Below are 18948 nucleotides of genomic sequence, written 5' to 3'. Positions count from 1 at the left end.
GGATATAAGTTGCCCCCTGCAGAGGTGGATGAGGTTTCCTTCTCTTTGGGTTCGTTAAGACCCCCACAGGGTTCACATGCTATCCTTATGCACCCATTACTGGTGCAACTGATTTACACTGGATCATCCAGATAAGCAGTTTTCTCCTCCTAAGAATTTCTCTTCTTTATCCTATGGAGAAAAAGTTTACAAAGGGCAGCATCTACCACTGGAAAATCCCAGCGATATCCTCTGAACAGGAGTTTAAATACTTCGATCCAGCTGATAAGAAGTTGGAATCTGTTTTACATCCTCATTTGCTGTAGCTGGTGCGGTAGCACAACCTGCAGTGGCAGCAACAGGCATCCGTCAATCTCTTAGGGACAAATTCAAGCAGGTTATTAAGAGTTCCTGCTCAAACTGAAGAGGCCCAAAGTTTAGCTGAGCTACCTAGGGCTTTATATTTTGCAGTGGATGCCATCAAGAATTCTATCCATCAGGCGTCTTGCCTTGCGCTTATGTTGATACATATGAGTAGGATTCTGTGGCTAAAGAACTAATCAGCCAAGTTACCATGCAAAAAGCTCTTGGTTGGGTTTCCCTTTCATGGAGAGGTTATTTGGGGAAGATTTGGATAAATCCAAAAGATTTCTGGTGATAAGAGTACCCTTCTGCCAGATAAGAAAAAAGAATAAACCTCCTTTCAAATATACCCCCCCCCCACCCCCTGATGCCTGGGGCAACAACCTCCAGGCAGTTGCAACTGCCTCCACCGTCGGGGGCAAAGAGTAAGCCTCATAACCAAACATGGGGTCAGAAGTCCCCAAAACAGACTCCCAAGGCTTCCTTGTGAAGAGGTGCCCCCACTTGCTCCAATAAGGTGGTTTTCAGAAACTTGGCAAAAGGAAATCAAAGACAAACAGGTCCTCTCTGTGGTGGCCCTGGGCTATAAACAAGAGTTCCAAGAATTTCCACCGTCTCGTTTTCTAAGTTCAAACATTCCCAAGGACCCAGTATAGAAAGTCCTTATTTTTGGCACTGGACTGGTTAAGGTCTCAGGGAGTAATAGAGGTCCCCTCAGAAGAGAGGGACATGGGGTTTTATTCAAATCTCTTTACGGTACCAAAACCAAATGGAGCTGTCAGACCCATTCTAGATCTGAATCCCTTCTTAAACATCCGTTCCTTTCAAATGGAGTAACAGTCAGTTGTATCCACCCTATGGGGAGGAGAAGTTCTAGCATCCATAGATATCAAAGATGGGTAACTACATGTGACAATCTTTCCCGCTCACCATAATTTTCTGCGGTTTGCATTAGAGCAGCGCCACTTTCAGTTCGTGGCCTTGCCCTTCGGGTTAGCCACAGTGCCAGCAAGACTAAGGGGCCAGGGTATAGCAGTAATGGCATACCTAGACAACCTGCTACCGGTAGATCAGTCAATAGCACGGTTAAACCATGGGGTGTCCAGAACGGTCAGTTATGTGGGACACCTGGGTTGGATTCTCAATCTAGAGAAATCATCCTTGTGGCCAGTAAGAAGGCTGGAGTATTTGGGCCTGGTCATAGGCACAACCCAGGAAAGGGTGTATATTTTATTTTTTGCCTCAGGCAAAAGTCAACACTCTGAGAGATGGTCAAGGCAAGGAAGGGTCCTTCTTTTTGCATGAGATTACTAGGGAAGATGGTAGCTTCCTTCGTAGCGGTTCTCTATGCCCAGTTTAATTCAAGACTGTTGTAACACGGTATTCTGTCTGCTTGGAACAAACAGAGCCAAGCCTTGGATTGCCTAATGAATCTGGCTCCAAAAGTACACCAGAGTCTCAATTGGTGGTTGATAACCAGAAATTTTTACAGAGAAAAATCCTTCATTCCAGTTTCCTGGAGAGTGGTAACAACGGACGCCAGCCTATGGGGCTGGGGAGCAGTTCTATAAGAGACCATGGTTCAGGGAAGGTGGTCAAAGTCCAAGAAGACCTTGCCCATCAATATCCTAGAGATTTGGGCAGTACGTCTGGCTCTAATAGCCTGGATGTTCAGGTTGCAGAGTTCTCTTGTCAGGATACAATCCAGCAATGCCTCAGCAGTGGCCTGTATCAATCGCCAAGGGGGCACCAGAAGCCATGCCGCCTAAAGGGAGGTGGACCGTATTCTGTCTTTGGCAGAGAAACATGTTCCTTGCCTGTCTGCAGTCTACATTCCAGGAGTGGAAATTTGGCAGGCAGATTTCTTGAGCCGTCAACTGTTTTGACGGGAGAATGGTCTCTACATCCCGATTTGTCTTTTTGGCCATATGCCAAAGATTGGGTACGCCATACGTAGATCTGTTGGCGTCCAGGTTCAACAAGAAGTTGGACAACTTTGGCAAGAACAAGGCTCCACTCAGAAAAGATGCATTAGTGGTTCCATGGAATCAGTTTTCACTGTTTTTTATGCATTCTCTCCAGTTAAACTATTACCACGGCTGCTCCACAGGATCAGGGAAGAAGGGAAGCCGGTAATCTTGGTAGCCCCGGCTTGGCCCAGAAGACCCTGGCATGCAGGGATTGTGAGAATGGCAGTCATGGACTCTTTCATCTCGTCCGGACCTGCTGTTGCAGGGACCGGTATTCCATCTTGCTTTATAGTCGCTAAATTTACCGATGTAGCTATTGAAGCCCACATTCTAAAAAATCGGGGGCTTTCAGGTTCAGTAGTAACCACCCTGATTAATGCCAGAAAGCCGGCCTCCTGGATAATTTATTGCAGGGTCTGGAAGGCCTATGTCGTCTGGTATGAAACCAAGGGTTGGCATCCATGGAAGTATGTCGTAGGAAGAATTCTGGCCTTTCTACAGTTAGTATAAATTAAGCTGGCCTTGAGTTTTCCAAAGGCCGCTTGCTTCACATTCTTTAGTCTGAAAAATTCATACAAGGGGTAAGTAACTCTGATAACTCTAGTTATCCCTTGTGCCCATGGGATTTGAATATGGTTTTGTCAGTGTTGCAAAGACAACCCTTTGAATCTATATGTAATATTCCTTTGCGCCTTTTGACAAGGAAATTGGTATTCCTAGTAGAGGTCGACCGATATGGGTTTTTCTCTGGCCGATGCCGATATTTAGAAATCATGGCGGCCGATAGCCGATATGATGCCGATTTTTTTTTTTTTTTTTTTTTTTTTTTTTTTTTTTTTTTTTTTGCCCGAATTGTTAGGCCGATTTTTATTTATTATTATTTTTTTTTTTAATCCCCCTTGATCTAACACACCTTTCCCATTGGGGCGTTTTTCAGGCGCATTTGGGCTAAAAATAGCGCCTGTAAAGTGCCTGCAAAATGGCTCCCCTGCAGTCTGTGTGAAAGACAGAGTGCTTTCACACTGAGGCGATGCGCTGGCAGGATCTTAAAAAAAAAAAAAAGTCCTGCAAGCAGCACGTTTGGAGTGGTGTATACCGCTCCTCCACCACTCCTGCCCATTGATATGAATGGGCACCACTGCCGAAGCGCATGCAATGCGATTTGGCAGCAGTGCTTCATGGGCGCATTTAACCTCTTCCTTGGCCGCTAGCTGGGTTATATGTGCCCCACTAGCAGCCAAATGGCACCGCTAAAATGATGGTAAAGAGCCGCTAAAACTTGCGTTTTACCATCAACGCTCCAGTGTGAAAGCAGCCTTCATAAGTGATACAGAAAATTTCTTACATTTAAACATTTATTAAACAAAACAAACCTCCAATCAGTTTACTTGTATGTATGATTTAGATAAAAAAAAAAAAACCTATGTATTAAATAAAAACAGGTAGTCAAAACTTTGGACGAAAAAAAAAAATGGGCTAACTTTACTGTTTTTATTTTATTTTTAAATAGTGTATTTTTTTCCCAAAAAAATGCATTTGAAAGACCTCTGTGCAAATGCCGTGTGACATAAAATATTGCAACAACCGCTATTTTATTCCCTAGGATCTCTGCTAAAAAAATATATATAATTTTTGGGGGGTCTAAGTGATTTTCTGGCAGAAAATACAGGATTTTTACTTGTAAGCAACAAGTGTCAGAAAAGATTTAGTCTTTAAATGGTTAAACTGAGAACTTCTACACACAGATGATTTCATTCATTCAAGTGTAAACATTGTATAATTTTGTTCTTTTCTTGGCAGCCTGCCCAGAGAGGAGGAAAGTGTTGCTATGACGACTCAGGCAACTCACACTGACTTCTATACAGAAGTCATTTCAAAGTCCCGCTGTAGTTCTAAATCGGCTTTTTATCAGCACAATCGGCCGATGCCGATTATTTAAAAAACGGAAAATATCGGCCGATATATCGGTCGACCTCTAATTCCTAGTTGCGGTAACCTCCACAAGAAGGGTTTCAGAGTTGGCTGCTTTCTCCTGTAAAAAGCCATACTTCATCATGGATAAGGTGGTGCTGCGTCCTCACCCAACCTTTTTTACCAAAGGTATCTGGTTTTCATCTGAATCAAGAAGTTTCCCCACCACTTTTTTTTTTTTTTTTTTTTTTCCTTTCCAGAACCTTGTTCTGCAGAAGAAAAATGATTGCATTCTCTCAATGTAGTTAAATCGGCTAAGGCCTATCTGAAAGACTGTTCAGATACGGAAAATGGATGTTTTGTTTGTGTTGCCAGAAAGGCTGGGCAGCATTCAAATATACTATTGATAATTGGATTTGTCAGGTGATTAGTTAAGTTTATGGTCTGAAAAAGGTTCCTCCCTTTCAGATTAAAGTGCACTCAGTAAGTGCTTCATGGGCAGTGCATCACCAAGCCTCTGTGGCTCAGATTTGCAAGGCCGCTACTTGGTCGTCAGTACATACATTCACAAGATTCTATCAAATGGTTGTAAGATGGCAGGAGACCACCGCCTTTGGGTGCAGTGTGCTGCGGGCAGCCGTATAGGTCCTCACGCCTGGCGGTGGCTATTTTGCTTCTCTCCCCTCAGGTGGCATTGCTTTGGGACATCCCACATAGTTATTACTATGGTGCTCTATGTCCCATGATGTATGAAAAAGAAAATGGGATTTATATAACAGCTTACCTGTAAAATCCTTTTCTTGGTGTACATCACAAGACAGAGATCCTGCCGCTCTTATTGGGGATAGATATAGAGAGATACTCCCTCGACTCCCTCCTCTCCCTCTCTCCCACAAAAACTAATGTACTCCCTGTATGGGAGGGGTTATATAGGGAGCGGGACTTCCTGTTTTTTGCGTGTACCATTCACATAATAGGTGGCGTATAACCCACATGGTTGGTTCTATGTTGCTCTGTATCCCGTGATGTACTCAAAAGGTTTTTACAGGTAAGCTGTTATAAAAATCCTGTTTTTCTTAACCCAAAAACTCCAGTGGCTGCTTGAAAGTCCATAGCTGTTCAAGATGCATCTGGTAACCACAAAGCTTTTGTGTTTCAGATTCGGAAGTTGATTTGCCATTCCTCCCAGCACAAGCTTTTGATATTTACTGGCCCTTTTCTTGAAAAAACTGGTGAAATGCTTCTACAAGGTGGAGGAACTTTTTCCATAGAAGACTTTATTCAGATATTTACAGATAAAGAGGTAGGATGTTCATTCTTCATTCTCCTCCTTCTCCTCCTTCTCCTCCTTCTCCTTCACCTTCACCTTCTCCACCTTCTCCCCATTTAATTAACAACATATATATTTTTTTTTAAGGGATGATATAACATGTCGTTGTGTTTTTTTTTTTTTTTTTTAATTTCCTTTCAGATTGGAGAAACTCTAAGCTCATCCGATCCCATGTCTCATATCATCTTGACTGTTTCCTGTCCTGAAAACTGGGATCTTTCACAGTTGGAGAAATGTAGCCTCCAAGATTTTATTGAATTACGGTTTAACAAGGACAAAACGTTTCCAGAGACAGAGGGTCTTCAAGAATTGGCAGAATACCTGTCTGAATCCCTTGAGCCCTCTTCTCCATTTGAATTGCTGGAATCTCCCACAACGGTGGGCTTTTTGAAGTTATTTAAACCATGCTGCTATGTTTTCCCCGGAGGCAGGGGAGACTCTGCTTTTTTTGCCGTCAATGGATTTAACATGCTGGTTAATGGAGGCTCCGATACTAGGTCTCCATTTTGGAAATTAATACGCCATTTAGATAGGGTAGACTCTATTCTTCTCACCCATTTGGGGATTGACAATCTACCAGGCATCAATAGCTTACTGCAGAGGAAAATAGCAGAAGGAGAAGAGGATGGCTCTCAAGGGACACAGCAAAGTGATGATTGGCTAAGAAATCTGATCTCTCCAGAGCTGGGTGTAGTCTTTCTAAACTCTCCAGAGAAAACAACTTGCGAAGAAGAGCCCAGTACAGTAACAGTTAAGGAAGAGGTTATGCTTACGCTGCAATGTTTGGAAAAGCTTGGTATTCTGCCAGAACCTTTGTACCGAAGCAGTAATGCAACTATTGAACCTACTATTCTTTTTCAAAAGATGGGTGTTGGTAGGTTAGAAATGTATGTTTTGAACCCTGTGAAGGGTAGTAAAGACCTGGAAACTTTCACAAAACAGTGGCCTGGAATTATGAAACACAAGGGGTCAGAGCTACCACTGACGTCTCTAACCTCAGTCTGTGCTCTGCTTGTCTGGCATCCTTCTGCACCCTCTGAACGAATTGTAAGAGTATTATTTCCTGGTTGTACACCTCAAAACAAAATTCTTGAAGGTCTGGAGAAGTTGAAACATCTAGATTTTCTGAAAGATCCTGTCATAACGCAAAAGGACTTGGAGGTTAGGGGAAGCATTTTTACAGGTAAGGGTGTTGCAAAACCTTCTCGAACTGGAAGCAAAGAGAGTCTTGCATCTGGATCCGGAAGACTAAGTGCTGAACTAAAAGTTAGAACAGTAAAAGATAAGCAACTAAAGACTCCTAGAAATGAACTAAGACCAGATGGGAAAGACAAAAACAAAGTTGCTGTAGAGGCTGGAACAGAAGGGGAAAAAAGTAAGGAAGTCAAAGCTAAAATTGAAAATGCGTCTGAGAAACAGAAACCCGATACAAGACTGAAGACCACAAAAGAAAAACCCATAATGAAAAAAGAGATGCCAAAAGATGAAAGGAAGCAATTTGGCAAAAAGGATGAGGAGCATACAGAAAAGAAAAGGGAAGTTAAAAAGGAGCTACGACCTGTTGGAGAAGCCAGAACAGAAACTCCAAGGAGGGATGCCAAAGACAAGGGTGAGGGCACAAAAGTTGCTGTAAAAGACTTGAAGAAAGCTACCACAACGCCTGATTCCAGAAGACCAAATCCCAAAATGGGCTCTTTGAAGAAAGAAATGGGAAGTGTAAAAAAAGATTTGATTGCAGGTAACCGAATGTTGGTCAAGGGTAAGCCCCCAAGTAAGGAGCCAGTAAAGGAAGCGGTCTGCCAGCCAGTTGAAAAGGCCACTGGTTCTGCATGCCTCAGTGTTGCTGGTGACCAAATTACAGACCATCAAGCAACGGGTAACGGTATTGAGCCTGCTGCATGTGCCTTTATTGGCGTTGTTGGACCTATTAATGGGCATGGTGTACATGCAGAAAATGGACTGTGTACAGCTGAGCTGGAGAGTCCAAATGGATTTCGGTACCTAGAAACAAGTACCCCCAAAGGTTTAGCTCCTGCATCTCCATTGGCTAAAACGCCCAGAAGTGATGTTAGTGTGAATTTTGACCTGACTCCCACAAACTTGGAGGTCCAGGAGAGAGGCAAAAGTGTACACCATGGCCAGGATTGGCTGGATGACCCTTACGGAAGCTCTGAAGAAAGGACTTTGGAGATGGCATCCCCAGTCAGTTCAGAGCATCATTCACCAGCAGTATCACAGCAAATTTGCAGTCAGTCGCTACCATCGGGAGATGGAAGAAATGTTACCTCTTCTTCTTCCTGGAGAGCCCCTCCCAGATCTTCCCAAGAAAACTCAAATTCTTCACAGGGAAGGCAGACCAGTTGCCTCTCCTTGAGTCCTTTCCGGGAAGATCTACCTGATGTGTCTCCAACTATAACTACTCCTTCTTTGCCTGCAGAAGTGGGGTCACCACATTCTACAGAAGTGGATGAATCCCTTTCCATCTCTTCTTTTGAGCAGACCCTTCCACCTGTCAGTGAGTCTCCTAGAGATGTATCACCAGACACCCATACGGCAAACAGAGTAGGTTTGAGTCTGCCTGTTCGTCCTTCACATTCTAGTGAGCTTGAAGGCCAGTCTGAAAGGTCAGCCTCTCCTCATGATGTGGACCTATGTTTGGTATCCCCATGCGAATTTGAGCATCATAAGTCGGATGTTGTAATAAGCCCACATGATAGTGACAGTGATCCTTCCCAAGAGTTGCCCAAGCCCCCAGGCTTTTCTGGGAAAAAAATCCCAAATGGACCAGAGACCCCTCCTACTTCAGTAAGTGAATCTTTGCCCACAATATCTGATTCTGGACCAGAAGAATGCCCTTCCATAGCTGTTGATGGTGCATCAGATTCAGAAGGTGATAACACTCCAAGACTTTTAGATCCTGTTCCACCTACCATAAAAGATCCTCACCCCCTGCCGCCTCAACCAGGTACTTGCATGGTTGACCCTGAAGCCGTGCCAACAGATCATGGAGGCAAAAAAACTCTAACCCAGTCATCGCCTTCCAATGTTCGAAGTAACACTAGTAAACTATCTGGCAAAGCTAAAGGTGTTGGAGATAAATCAGGCAAGGTTGCCACAGGAAAAACAGATATGACACGTGCTGGAGCAGACTCTAAACCATCTACAAGCAGGCGCAGTATAGGAAATTCAATGAAAGCCACCCCTGCAGGAAGTCGTTTGACAACAGGTAAGTCATTTGTATGGTCCTTGTCTTTAAGTAATGCCCTTCTGTCCTATGGTGATGATTCTCACTGTCTGAGGAGGAGCAGTTTTGCCAAAGTTCAGACTACGGAACACCTCCTTCCCCCACCTCACATGCATAACATGGGGAGATGTTCTGTAGTCCAGAGAACTGCGAGCAATAGTTGCTGAGGGGGAACAATACTATCTGATAAGTTAACCACTTAAGGAATCTGCCCTTTTCTGACTTATTTTTTTATTTTTTTTGTTACAGGTAAAAATCAATGTTTTTGCTAAAAAGTGTGTGTATTTTAGCAGAGACCCCTAGAGAATAAAATGGTGGCTGTTGAAATTTTAAGTGGCACGGTTTTTCAAACACACAAAACAAAGTATATTATAATCTTGTGTTTAAAAAACTGCACGACTTAAATTGCAACAACTGCAATTTTTTTCCCCCCTCTGAGGGTCTGTTTTTTATTTATTTTTATTTTTTTTATATAAAACAAGTCTATAGATAGCTATAGGGGGGGTGTGCGCATGTGATATTTTCACAAAAGTGAGTACACCCCTCCCACTTTTTTTTTTTTTTTTTTTTTTTTGTAGCCATTTTATATATCGTTTCATGTGAGAACACTGAAGAAATTACACTTTGCTACAATGGGATGGGATGGGAGGGGAGGGGGGAGGCGTGCGCGAACTCCGCTTTAAAGGGGTTCTGCACTCATAATACAACATTTGCCCATTCTGTTGCCTCTAGTTAATATATCTCATAATGCCACCTGTTTTTTTTTTTTTTTGATTCACCTACCTTTTGTAATCTTCAGTACTTTATTTTAAACCCCTGCGGCGATGGGCGGTCTCTTGCGGGGATCAGCGTAATTTCCTGTTGAAGCCCGCACTGTCTCCTGGGATCTCGTTCGTGTAATCCCAGGAGACATTGCGGCTAATGCACCCGACATCTCGCGAGATTTCGGGTGCTACAGCCGACATCTCGCGAGATTTCGGGTGCTACAGCCGACATCTCGCGAGATTTCGGGTGCTACAGCCGACATCTCGCTAGATTTCGGGTGCTACAGCCGACATCTCGCGAGATTTCGGGTGCTACAGCCGACATCTCGCGAGATTTCGGGTGCTACAGCCGACATCTCGCGAGATTTCGGGTGCTACAGCCGACATCTCGCGAGATTTCGGGTGCTACAGCCGACATCTCGCGAGATTTCGGGTGCTACAGCCGACATCTCGCGAGATTTCGGGTGCTACAGCCGACATCTCGCGAGATCTCGGCTGTAATTACCAAAATCACGCGAGATGTCGGCTGTAGCACCCGAAATCTCGCGAGATGTCGGGTGCATTAGCCGCAATGTCTCCTGGGATTACACGAACGAGATCCCAGGAGACAGTGCGGGCTTCAACAGGAAATTACGCTGATCCCCGCAAGAGACCGCCCATCGCCGCAGGGGTTTAAAATAAAGTACTGAAGATTACAAAAGGTAGGTGAATCAAAAAAAAAAAACAGGTGGCATTATGAGATATATTAACTAGAGGCAACAGAATGGGCAAATGTTGTATTATGAGTGCAGAACCCCTTTAACAAGAGAACCTCCCCCGCCACCCTTGTGGTAGCTTAGTGCAAGTGTCAGGTTCTTTTGTGATGCCAATAGTTAAAGCGCTATTAAACCTAAAACCAAAAAGAGTAATATATTGCAGCTTACCGATTATTTGAGCTGATGGCTGCATTATTATTCTCGTTTTTTTTTTAGGCTTTTTTCCCACTTCTGTATTCACCTGGTGTTCCGTCTGTTGTACACCACCTGTATAAGAATGACCCCATTCTGGATGAAGGAACACAGGGCACCTTCAGACAGCAGCACCATTGTCTGGAGGGAGGGGAGTTATAGATGATGTAGTAGCAGATTTAGATACACCAAGCAATTTGAAGCCAAAGTCCAGCTCGCAGTTCATCCCAAAATAAAAAAACGGCTTATAAAGGCAAGTTTGTCTTATTCCTGTAACTGCTACATCTGCAGGAGAAAATGTTTTTTTTAAAAGAACAGACTTACTGGCTAGATCACATGTAAAAATGAGAGCCTAAAATAGAAGAAAACTAATGCAGCCATCAAATCTAAGATTTAGTCTGCTGCAATGTAATAAAATGTATACTTTTGGGCTTAATACCAACTTTTAAGTATAAAAACGAAAAAGGAAAAAAAAAACCTTCCTGTTGTAAGCCATATCTGGTGCGGCTGGGTACAAAAACAATTGTGCCACATATATTTGATATTTCAATACTAGAAGAATACTCCCCCTGCTATCACTGGAAGTGGGGGGAAAAAAACAATGTATAGCACAACTACTGCAAACAGGTGGATCAGTGACTAATAAGTGTGTGTATAATAAGGGATGTTGCGCTGTTGAACTGAAGTGTAACCAATGTGTGACAAAATAATAAATGTACTTGAAATGAAAAGGCAGTGATAAAGGTGTGCACAAGGTGGCAGTGCAAGCCAAATGTGCAAATAAACTTTTCAAAGAACAGATTCCTTACAATCGAGCAAATGATTTGCACAACAAATCAGATGACGTATATAACAAACGTGGGTGGTTAGTCAATCAATATTGATCGACGCACTAAAATGTGACAAGTAAGTCTCTAAGGCATTCTTCTTAGGATTAAGGTGAAAAACGGTGAAGTGTAGTGCTACAGTCTTAACAGTGCAAACTGATAAATATAAACGAGTGTCTCTTCATTCCATGCAACGACACCTAGTTTATATTTATCAGTTTGCACGGTTAAGACTGTAGCACTACACTATACTGTTTTTCACCTTAAGCCTAAGAATGATGCCTTAGACTTGTTACTTGTCACATTTTCACTACACTGTTTAGTGTGTCGATCAGCTTGATGAGCATCGATTGATTAACCACCCACGTTTATGTCGTCTGATTTGTTGAGCACACCTTTATCATTGCCTCTTCACCCCCCGATTAAAAAGGGGCCCGGTCCTTGAAGGTTTAACGCAGCCCGTCGTGACGGGTGAAGTTTGGATCTGTCTGTTACCTTTATCCTTGCTGCAGGAACTGCTGTAAAGGAAGAAGCCTAGGGAACTGCAAAAAGTCCACCTTGATGACTTGATACGTTGCTTCTCAGTCAGTTCTTTGTCCAGCTTAAAGAGGAAGTAAACCCTGATGGGTTTACTTCCTCTTTTTTTCCCTGCAAAGGTAAAGCATAATGGACTACTATGCATCGCATAGTAGCTCATTATGTGTCACATACCTGACACAGGAGCCAGCGAAGTCGCCGCTGATCCCTGTAGTCTGCCGCATCCATCTTGCTGGTGGCGTCTCGCAGCTCCGACCAATGACAGCGGTGAAGCCACGATGACGTCACTCCCACGCATGCGCACGGGAGTCGCGTCTCGCAGCTCCGCCGCTGCCATTCGGCGAAGCCGCGATGACGTCACTCCCGCGCATGCGCACGGGAGTCGACAAATTAGGCAAATCCATTCTTGGACTTGCCGCATTTAGTGCGCCTGCGCGCCGCTGTCTAAGGCGCATGCGGTGCCCATTTTCGGGCAAATATCTCCTAAACCATATAGGTTTAGGAGATATTGCTTGGACCTACAGGTAAGCCTTAATCTAGGCTTACCTGTAGGTCAAAGTGGTTTGAAGGGGTTTACTTCCTCTTTAAACGGCACGTGTGTGGTCTCAGCAGGGGGGCTGAGTTTCCAGCATGTTCTCCCCCCTGGGGAAGCCAAGGGGCTGGGAGTGGGAGGTACAACAGCATCCGTCGGGGGGTGAAGGCGGCTTCCCTGTTTTACAGTGGGTAAATGTATCTTAGTCTCTGCATGCCTAAAACTGAGTCAGTTGAAAAAATGATTCAAACTTGATGCAGATGGCTGTTAATTTGAAATGGGGGGTGGGTTCGTGGCGAGGGGGTGTGGCTTAGGCCCAGCGCCATGTGCGGAGTGTAGTGTCCACGAGGAGAGCGCGGTGCAGGCGAATTCGCACCTGAGGCTTTTTAACCACTTTAGCCCCGGAAGAATTTACCCCCTTTCTGACCAGAGCACTTTTTGCGATTCGGCACTACGTCGCTTTAACTGACAATTGCGTGGTCGTGCGACGTGGCTCCCACAAATAGAGCTTTTCTTTTTGGTGGTATTTGATCACCCCTGCGGTTTTTATTTTTTACGCTATAAACGAAAAAGCGACAATTTTAAAACCTATTTTGCTGTAATAAATATCCCCCAAAAATATATACGTTTTTTTTTCCCCTCCGTTTAGGCCGATGCGTATTCTTCTAAATATTTTTGGTAAAAAAAAAAATCATGGTTTGCGCAAAAGTTATAGCGTTTACAAAATAGGGGATAGTTTTTATGCCCTATTTTTATTTTATTTTTATATAGCGGACACATCAGACATTTTTTGACACACTTTATTTTTTTTATTTTTTTGGGACCATTGTCATTTTATACAGCAATCAATGCTATACAAATGCACAGATTCCCATGTAAATGGCAGTGAAGGGGTTAACCACTAGGGGGGCAGTGTAGGGGTTAAGTGTGTCCTGGGGAGTGATTTTTAATAGGGGGGGTGCTTACAGTGGCTACGTGTGACACATCACTGATCTCTGCTCCAGATCAGAGATCAGTGACATTGTCACTAGGCAGAATGTGGAGATGCTTGTTTACATTAGCATCTCCTCATTCGAACGCAGGTATCACCACCGTGATAGTCTGCGTGACCCAACTCGTGGCGCTTATTGCGCTCCCGCTGACCACCTCTTAAAGGGCAACGCACAGGTACGCTAGTTTGCCTGTACTAGCCTTTCTGCTGACATATTAGCGTGAGGCGGCCAGCAATCGGTTAACAGATGCTTCTCGTCAACAGAAGATTTCTATCAGATGCAACTGAAGAGATGGAAGCCTGACACAGGGGCATGTAAGGAATGTATGCAGGCATTTCCAGTACAGGAGATACATTTTTACTCAGCACCAAGCTGAACTCTATATAAGCAGGGTTGTATTACTAGACTATTGCTCAGCAAATTGTGCATTTAGTTAGTGCCTCTGCTTTGGTTCTTAGCACTATGACTTCCAAAAAAGACACCACAAAAAAAGATACTAAAAATACTAGGATGAAACGAAATTTCGGCCGCCGAAACATATCGGCCGAAAATGCCCTTTTCGGCAATTTGCAGAAAGAGAAAAACGGCTGATAATGGAGCCGAACATGGGGCGTGGCCTGGGTGGGGGGCGGGGCTCTGCCCCCGCCCCTGGTGCCGCCCATCATGAAAAGATAGATCATGCTATAATGCGGGAGAGCCACCGCCTATTTGATCACAGTGCCGGGAACATCACAGCTTTCATTTCAATAGCTGTGTTCCCGGCTGCGCACCATCACATAAGCCCCTCCCCCTTGTCTGGGCACTTTGATAGACAGATCACCCACAGGATTGGATGGATGATCTGTCTATCAAAGTGCCCGGACAAGGGGGAGGGGCTGTATGTGACGGCACGCGGCCGGGAACACAGCTATTGAAATGAAAGCTGTGATGTTCCCGGCGCTGTAATCAAACCAGCGACAGAGGCGGCTCTCCTCTCTTCCCTTCACAGGCTAGCTGCAATAAGGGGCCACTCTGGCTGCAATGGGGGCCACTGGTGAGGCTGCATTGATCTCTTGCATCATGTGTGCAGTTTCTGACCATCTCCTGTACCGTGTCCCCAGTCTCTGACCATCTCCTGTATAAAAATATTTTTTTTTTTTAGATATGTTTCAGTATCGGTGCTGTTTTGGTTTTCGGCCTAGTGTATTTTTCATTTTTGGTATCAGTTTCTGCACCAAAAAACCCATTCAGTGCACCCGTGCCTCCATACTGTTATCCTCTCCAGAAATACCAGATATGGCAAGCTAGGGTAAGTCATTCGAACCAGTTGGTGGTGCAGCTGATTCTCACATCTCAGCCCCTGTATAGGTGACTGAAGATACATTTTCCTCCGCCCTGCAGGGCCTAGAAGGAAGATTAGCGGCTTTAATCTCATCCTCCATCCAAAAGGATAGGAAGCGTGTTGGATCCCTGTTCCCCACCTCAGACCCTCTACAAAGGGAACAGTGGGTACAGGATGAGGTGGAAAAACAAACCGATTACTCTGCGGAGGAAACAACGCTAGATGAACCCTTTTCAGCCTCGCAATCTGAGAAATTGGTACAATCTCTTACGGAGATGGTTCGTTCTACTTTCATGTTACCCCTAACTGAGTCTGCTGAAAATTCGGTCTTTTCCTTGGGTTCCTTAAAACCTTCATAACTTTTTCATGCATTTCCTGTCCATGCATTACTATAAAAGCTTATTTATGCTGAATGTGATCACCTGGATAAGCATTTTTCTCCCTCCTAAGACATTCTCAGTTCTCTGTCCCATGGAGGAGAAATTCACCAAAAAATTTAACGTACCAGCAGTTGATGCGATTTCCAATGTGATCAAAAAGTCTAACTTGTCCTGTAGACCATGCACAAGTACTTAAGGATCTAGCAGATAAAAGGTTGGAATTCCTGTTAAAATCCTCTATTTCCTTGGCAGTGGCTGTTACTGTTACCTGTGGTTGCTGCAATAGGCATCTGTCAGTCCCTAAAGGACCAGTTTAGACAGGCCCTTAACCATTTCAACCCCCGGAGGATTTGGCTGGCCAAAGACCAGAGCATTTTTGCGATTCGGCACTGTCGCTTTAACTGACAGTTGTGGTCGTGCGACGTGGCTCCCAAACAAAATTGATGTCCTTTTTTCCCCACAAATAGAGCTTTCTTTTGGTAGTACTTGATCGGCTCTGCTGTTTTTTTATTTTTTGCACTAGAAACAAAAAAGCGACAATTTTGAAAACACATAATTTTTTACTTTTTGCTATAATATCCCCAAAAAATATATAAAACATTTTTTTTCCCCTCAGTCTAGGCTGATATGTATTGTGGGTTTAAAAAAAAAAAATCACAATAAGCGCTTGGTTTGCGCAAAAGTTATAGCGTCTACAAAATGGGGGATAGTTTTATAAATTTTTTATAATTTTATTTATTTATTTTTTTTACTAGTAATGGCGGTGATCAGTGTAAAAATGCATTTATTATTGTTTTTTTTATATAGCGCCAACAGTTTGCGCAGCGCTTTACAACATGAGGCGCAACGGGGAGATGCTTGTTTACATTAGCATCCCCCGTGAGCCGATCAAGGGTATGCCTGCAGACAGTCCGTGGGACCCGCTGTCTGACTCGCGGAACCAAGCCTCGCAAGATCATGTACAATAACGTGATTTCACACAGCGGAGCCAGCCTGCCACAGTAAAATTGCAGCGGCTGGCCCGCAAGCAGTTAAGGAGGTCCCTGCACAACAAGCTCGCGATTTGGCCAAACTACCAAGAGCCTTGTTTTGCTATAGACTCCATTAAAAAATTCTACTCGCCATCAAGTGGGTTTCGTGCGGGGGAGGGAAGCGAGAGACAATACGATCAAGGCCTTAAATCTCCATCATTGGCTGACTTCCACCCAACAGGAGGGCTTCTTTCTAGCAATGGATGCGGAGAAGGCGTTCGACAGGGTGGCCTGGGACTACATGCAAGCGGTGCTTTGGGCCCTGGGCCTGGGCAGCACCATGTGTACCTTTTTTTTTTTTTTTTATTGGGGCTTTATATTCTAACCCCAGGGCCAGGGTCAAGGTTAACGGCCACCTGTCGGACGCCTTCCCCATCCACAATGGCACTAGACAAGGGTGCCCTCTTTCTCCCCTTCTGTACATCCTCACCCTGGAACCCCTTTTGCGCTGCATTAGGCTTTACCCGGACATCAAGGGCATCAGGGTGCGTCATAAGGAATACAAAATCGCGGCCTTCGCGGACGATATCTTACTTTTCCTCACATCCCCATTAACGTCTCTACCAAACTAATGCCACTCCTGGAGCAATTCAAACGCATAGCCAACCTAAAACTTAATTACTCCAAATCGTTTGCGCTGAACGTCTCCCTGCCACATTGTCTTGCCCAGCAATGCCAAGCCAACTTTCCTTTTAAATGGAACTCAGATGCTATCACATACCTTGGCATACAATTGCCGGGCAAGCTAAGTTCCCTTTATGAAAGTAACTTTCTCCCCGAACTAAAAAATATACAACAGGAGCTGCAGAGGTGGGATGTCCAGACTTTATCGTGGTTTGGGCGGGCAGCTGCTCTTAAAATGACTGTGCTTCCACGACTTCTCTATAAAATGCAAACAATCCCCATACATCTACCGCCGGCCTTTTTCACAGCCTTTAAAAGAATTTTGTAGATCCTTCCTCTGGGGCTCCAAATCACCTCGCATTGGGTGGGCAACTTTGGTTTTACCCAAAGCCAAGGGAGGGATTGGCCTGCCCGACCTTAAACGTTATTATTGGGCAGTACACATGACCAGGGTAGTTGACTGGAAGATCCACTCGCGCTGCAAGGACTGGACAGAACTAGAAAAGCTCATTGTCGGCCAAGACCTGCAAGCGCTTCCCTGGAGTAATAAGCGACCCACTGGACATCAGCTCTCTGCGCACCCTCTTGTCGGGGCGACTTTGCAAGAATTTACCAGGGCCTGCAAGGCGATGGCGCTTTCCCACACAGAGAGCCCGATCACCCCTATTAGGGGAAACCCTGACTTCCCCCCGGGCTTGTCTGCCAGTTTCTTGGCTCATGAATGGCCATTTACAGAGATGGTGGCGAAACAATTCTTTCGGAGGGGCAGGTTCTTGAGTTATCAGGACTTGGTCAAGCTATCCAACACCAAGACGTTCCTGTATTGGTCCTATATGCAGTTGAAACATTTCTTAGATGAACCGGGGAGGAGACCGGGATACTTGACAAAGCCTACTGTATTTGAGGCCCTGTGCTCCAGCACGACTCCCCAGAATCGCGTGATCTCGGCTTTGTATGCTTCTATGTTTGAGACTCGGCACTCTGGCAGGAGCTCGGATCGGGTCTTCTGGGGGTCCATGCTGGATCGGGAGATTACGGATAAAGAGTGGGACTGTATACATCTATACATTCATAAGGGGTCCCTAAATGTAAACACAGGAAAATGGATACAAACTAAAGATGAGATGGTACAAAACTCCAGATTTGCTCCATAGAATCTTTCCGACAGTCTCTGATCAATGTTGGAGATGCGGTCAAGAGTCAGGTACCCTTCTTCACATTTGGTGGGGTTGCCCTCTGATTCAGCCCTACTGGAGGGAAGTTCATAAGGTAATTTCTGAGGTTTCACCCTTGGCTTTGGAGTTCACCCCTGCACAATATTTATTACACTTATCTAACATGCCCCGGAAGAAATATTGTAAATCTTTGGCGATGCATATGACCAATGCTGCTAGGCTTTGTATTCCGGTACTTTGGAGATCCGTGTCCCCCCCCCCCCCCCCCCCCTCGATTAAAAGCTGGTTTCTTCGCATTAACCGTATAGAAGCAATGGAGGAGCTGATTCATATAGCACAGGACAGGATTGCTAGCTTTTCCGCAGTCTGGGAAGCGTGGCGGACTTTTAAATCTTCTCATAGATGCCTTGCGTTGATGCAAAATTAGGAGATAGTGTCAATCTGAAAGAGGGAATTTTCCCGACTGGCATTCCCCAAGTGGGCGGTACATGAAACGCTGCCTATCTGGATATAGCTTCAGCCCTGGAGTATATTGGTGCTTCCCCCCCCTTGGTTGCTTCACCAGGACGGAGAGGGTAGCTGGTGGGTGACCCCACCCCCAACCCGTCTGAGGGCTTCTCCAAGCTTTCCCTCATTGTCTTTCCCCTCTAAGTTCTAGCTGCTTCCCCCCACTTTTTTTTTTTTTTTTCTCTCCCTTTCCCTGGAGTTCCCTGATCCCATCCCCCCCCCCCCCCTCAGTTATCGCTATCTTATAGGAATTACTAGCGCACATGCGCGCCATTGTTATCAGGGGCGCAACGGTTAGTAGTGAACATAGGGCGCAAGGCCATTTTGAGCAAGCTGGAATGCAGGTGTGTACCTAAACGCTACGGCCTCATCTCTGGAAACTGAGTGTTTGGAACTTGCTTTGTTTAATTGCTACAACTGTTGCTTATAGACGAATATATGTAAGGTTATGTTGATTGATCAAGATGCGCTGTACAGATTAATGTTTTTCTGTAATCTTGTATTCGCTTACTGT

At 44.7% G+C, this 18948-nt stretch overlaps 1 protein-coding gene across 1 annotated transcript in view; it reads left to right on the top strand.

Moving 5' to 3' along the window:
- MAP1S (microtubule associated protein 1S) overlaps window positions 1-18948 on the top strand; it is a 106412-nt gene that overhangs the window by 66738 nt on the left and 20726 nt on the right. The window contains exons 4-5 of the mRNA XM_077475571.1: window positions 5383-5526; window positions 5695-8779. Of these exons, the coding sequence (XP_077331697.1) occupies window positions 5383-5526; window positions 5695-8779 (3229 nt within the window). The remainder of the gene's footprint in view (window positions 1-5382; window positions 5527-5694; window positions 8780-18948) is intronic.

This window comes from Lithobates pipiens, unplaced genomic scaffold, assembly GCF_037356315.1.
Source record: "Lithobates pipiens isolate NorthernLeopardFrog02 unplaced genomic scaffold, aLitPip1_a1.2 Scaffold_13, whole genome shotgun sequence".
In the NCBI taxonomy this organism is placed as follows: Eukaryota; Metazoa; Chordata; class Amphibia; order Anura; family Ranidae; genus Lithobates; species Lithobates pipiens.
This window is presented reverse-complemented; position numbering and strand designations above follow the sequence as displayed.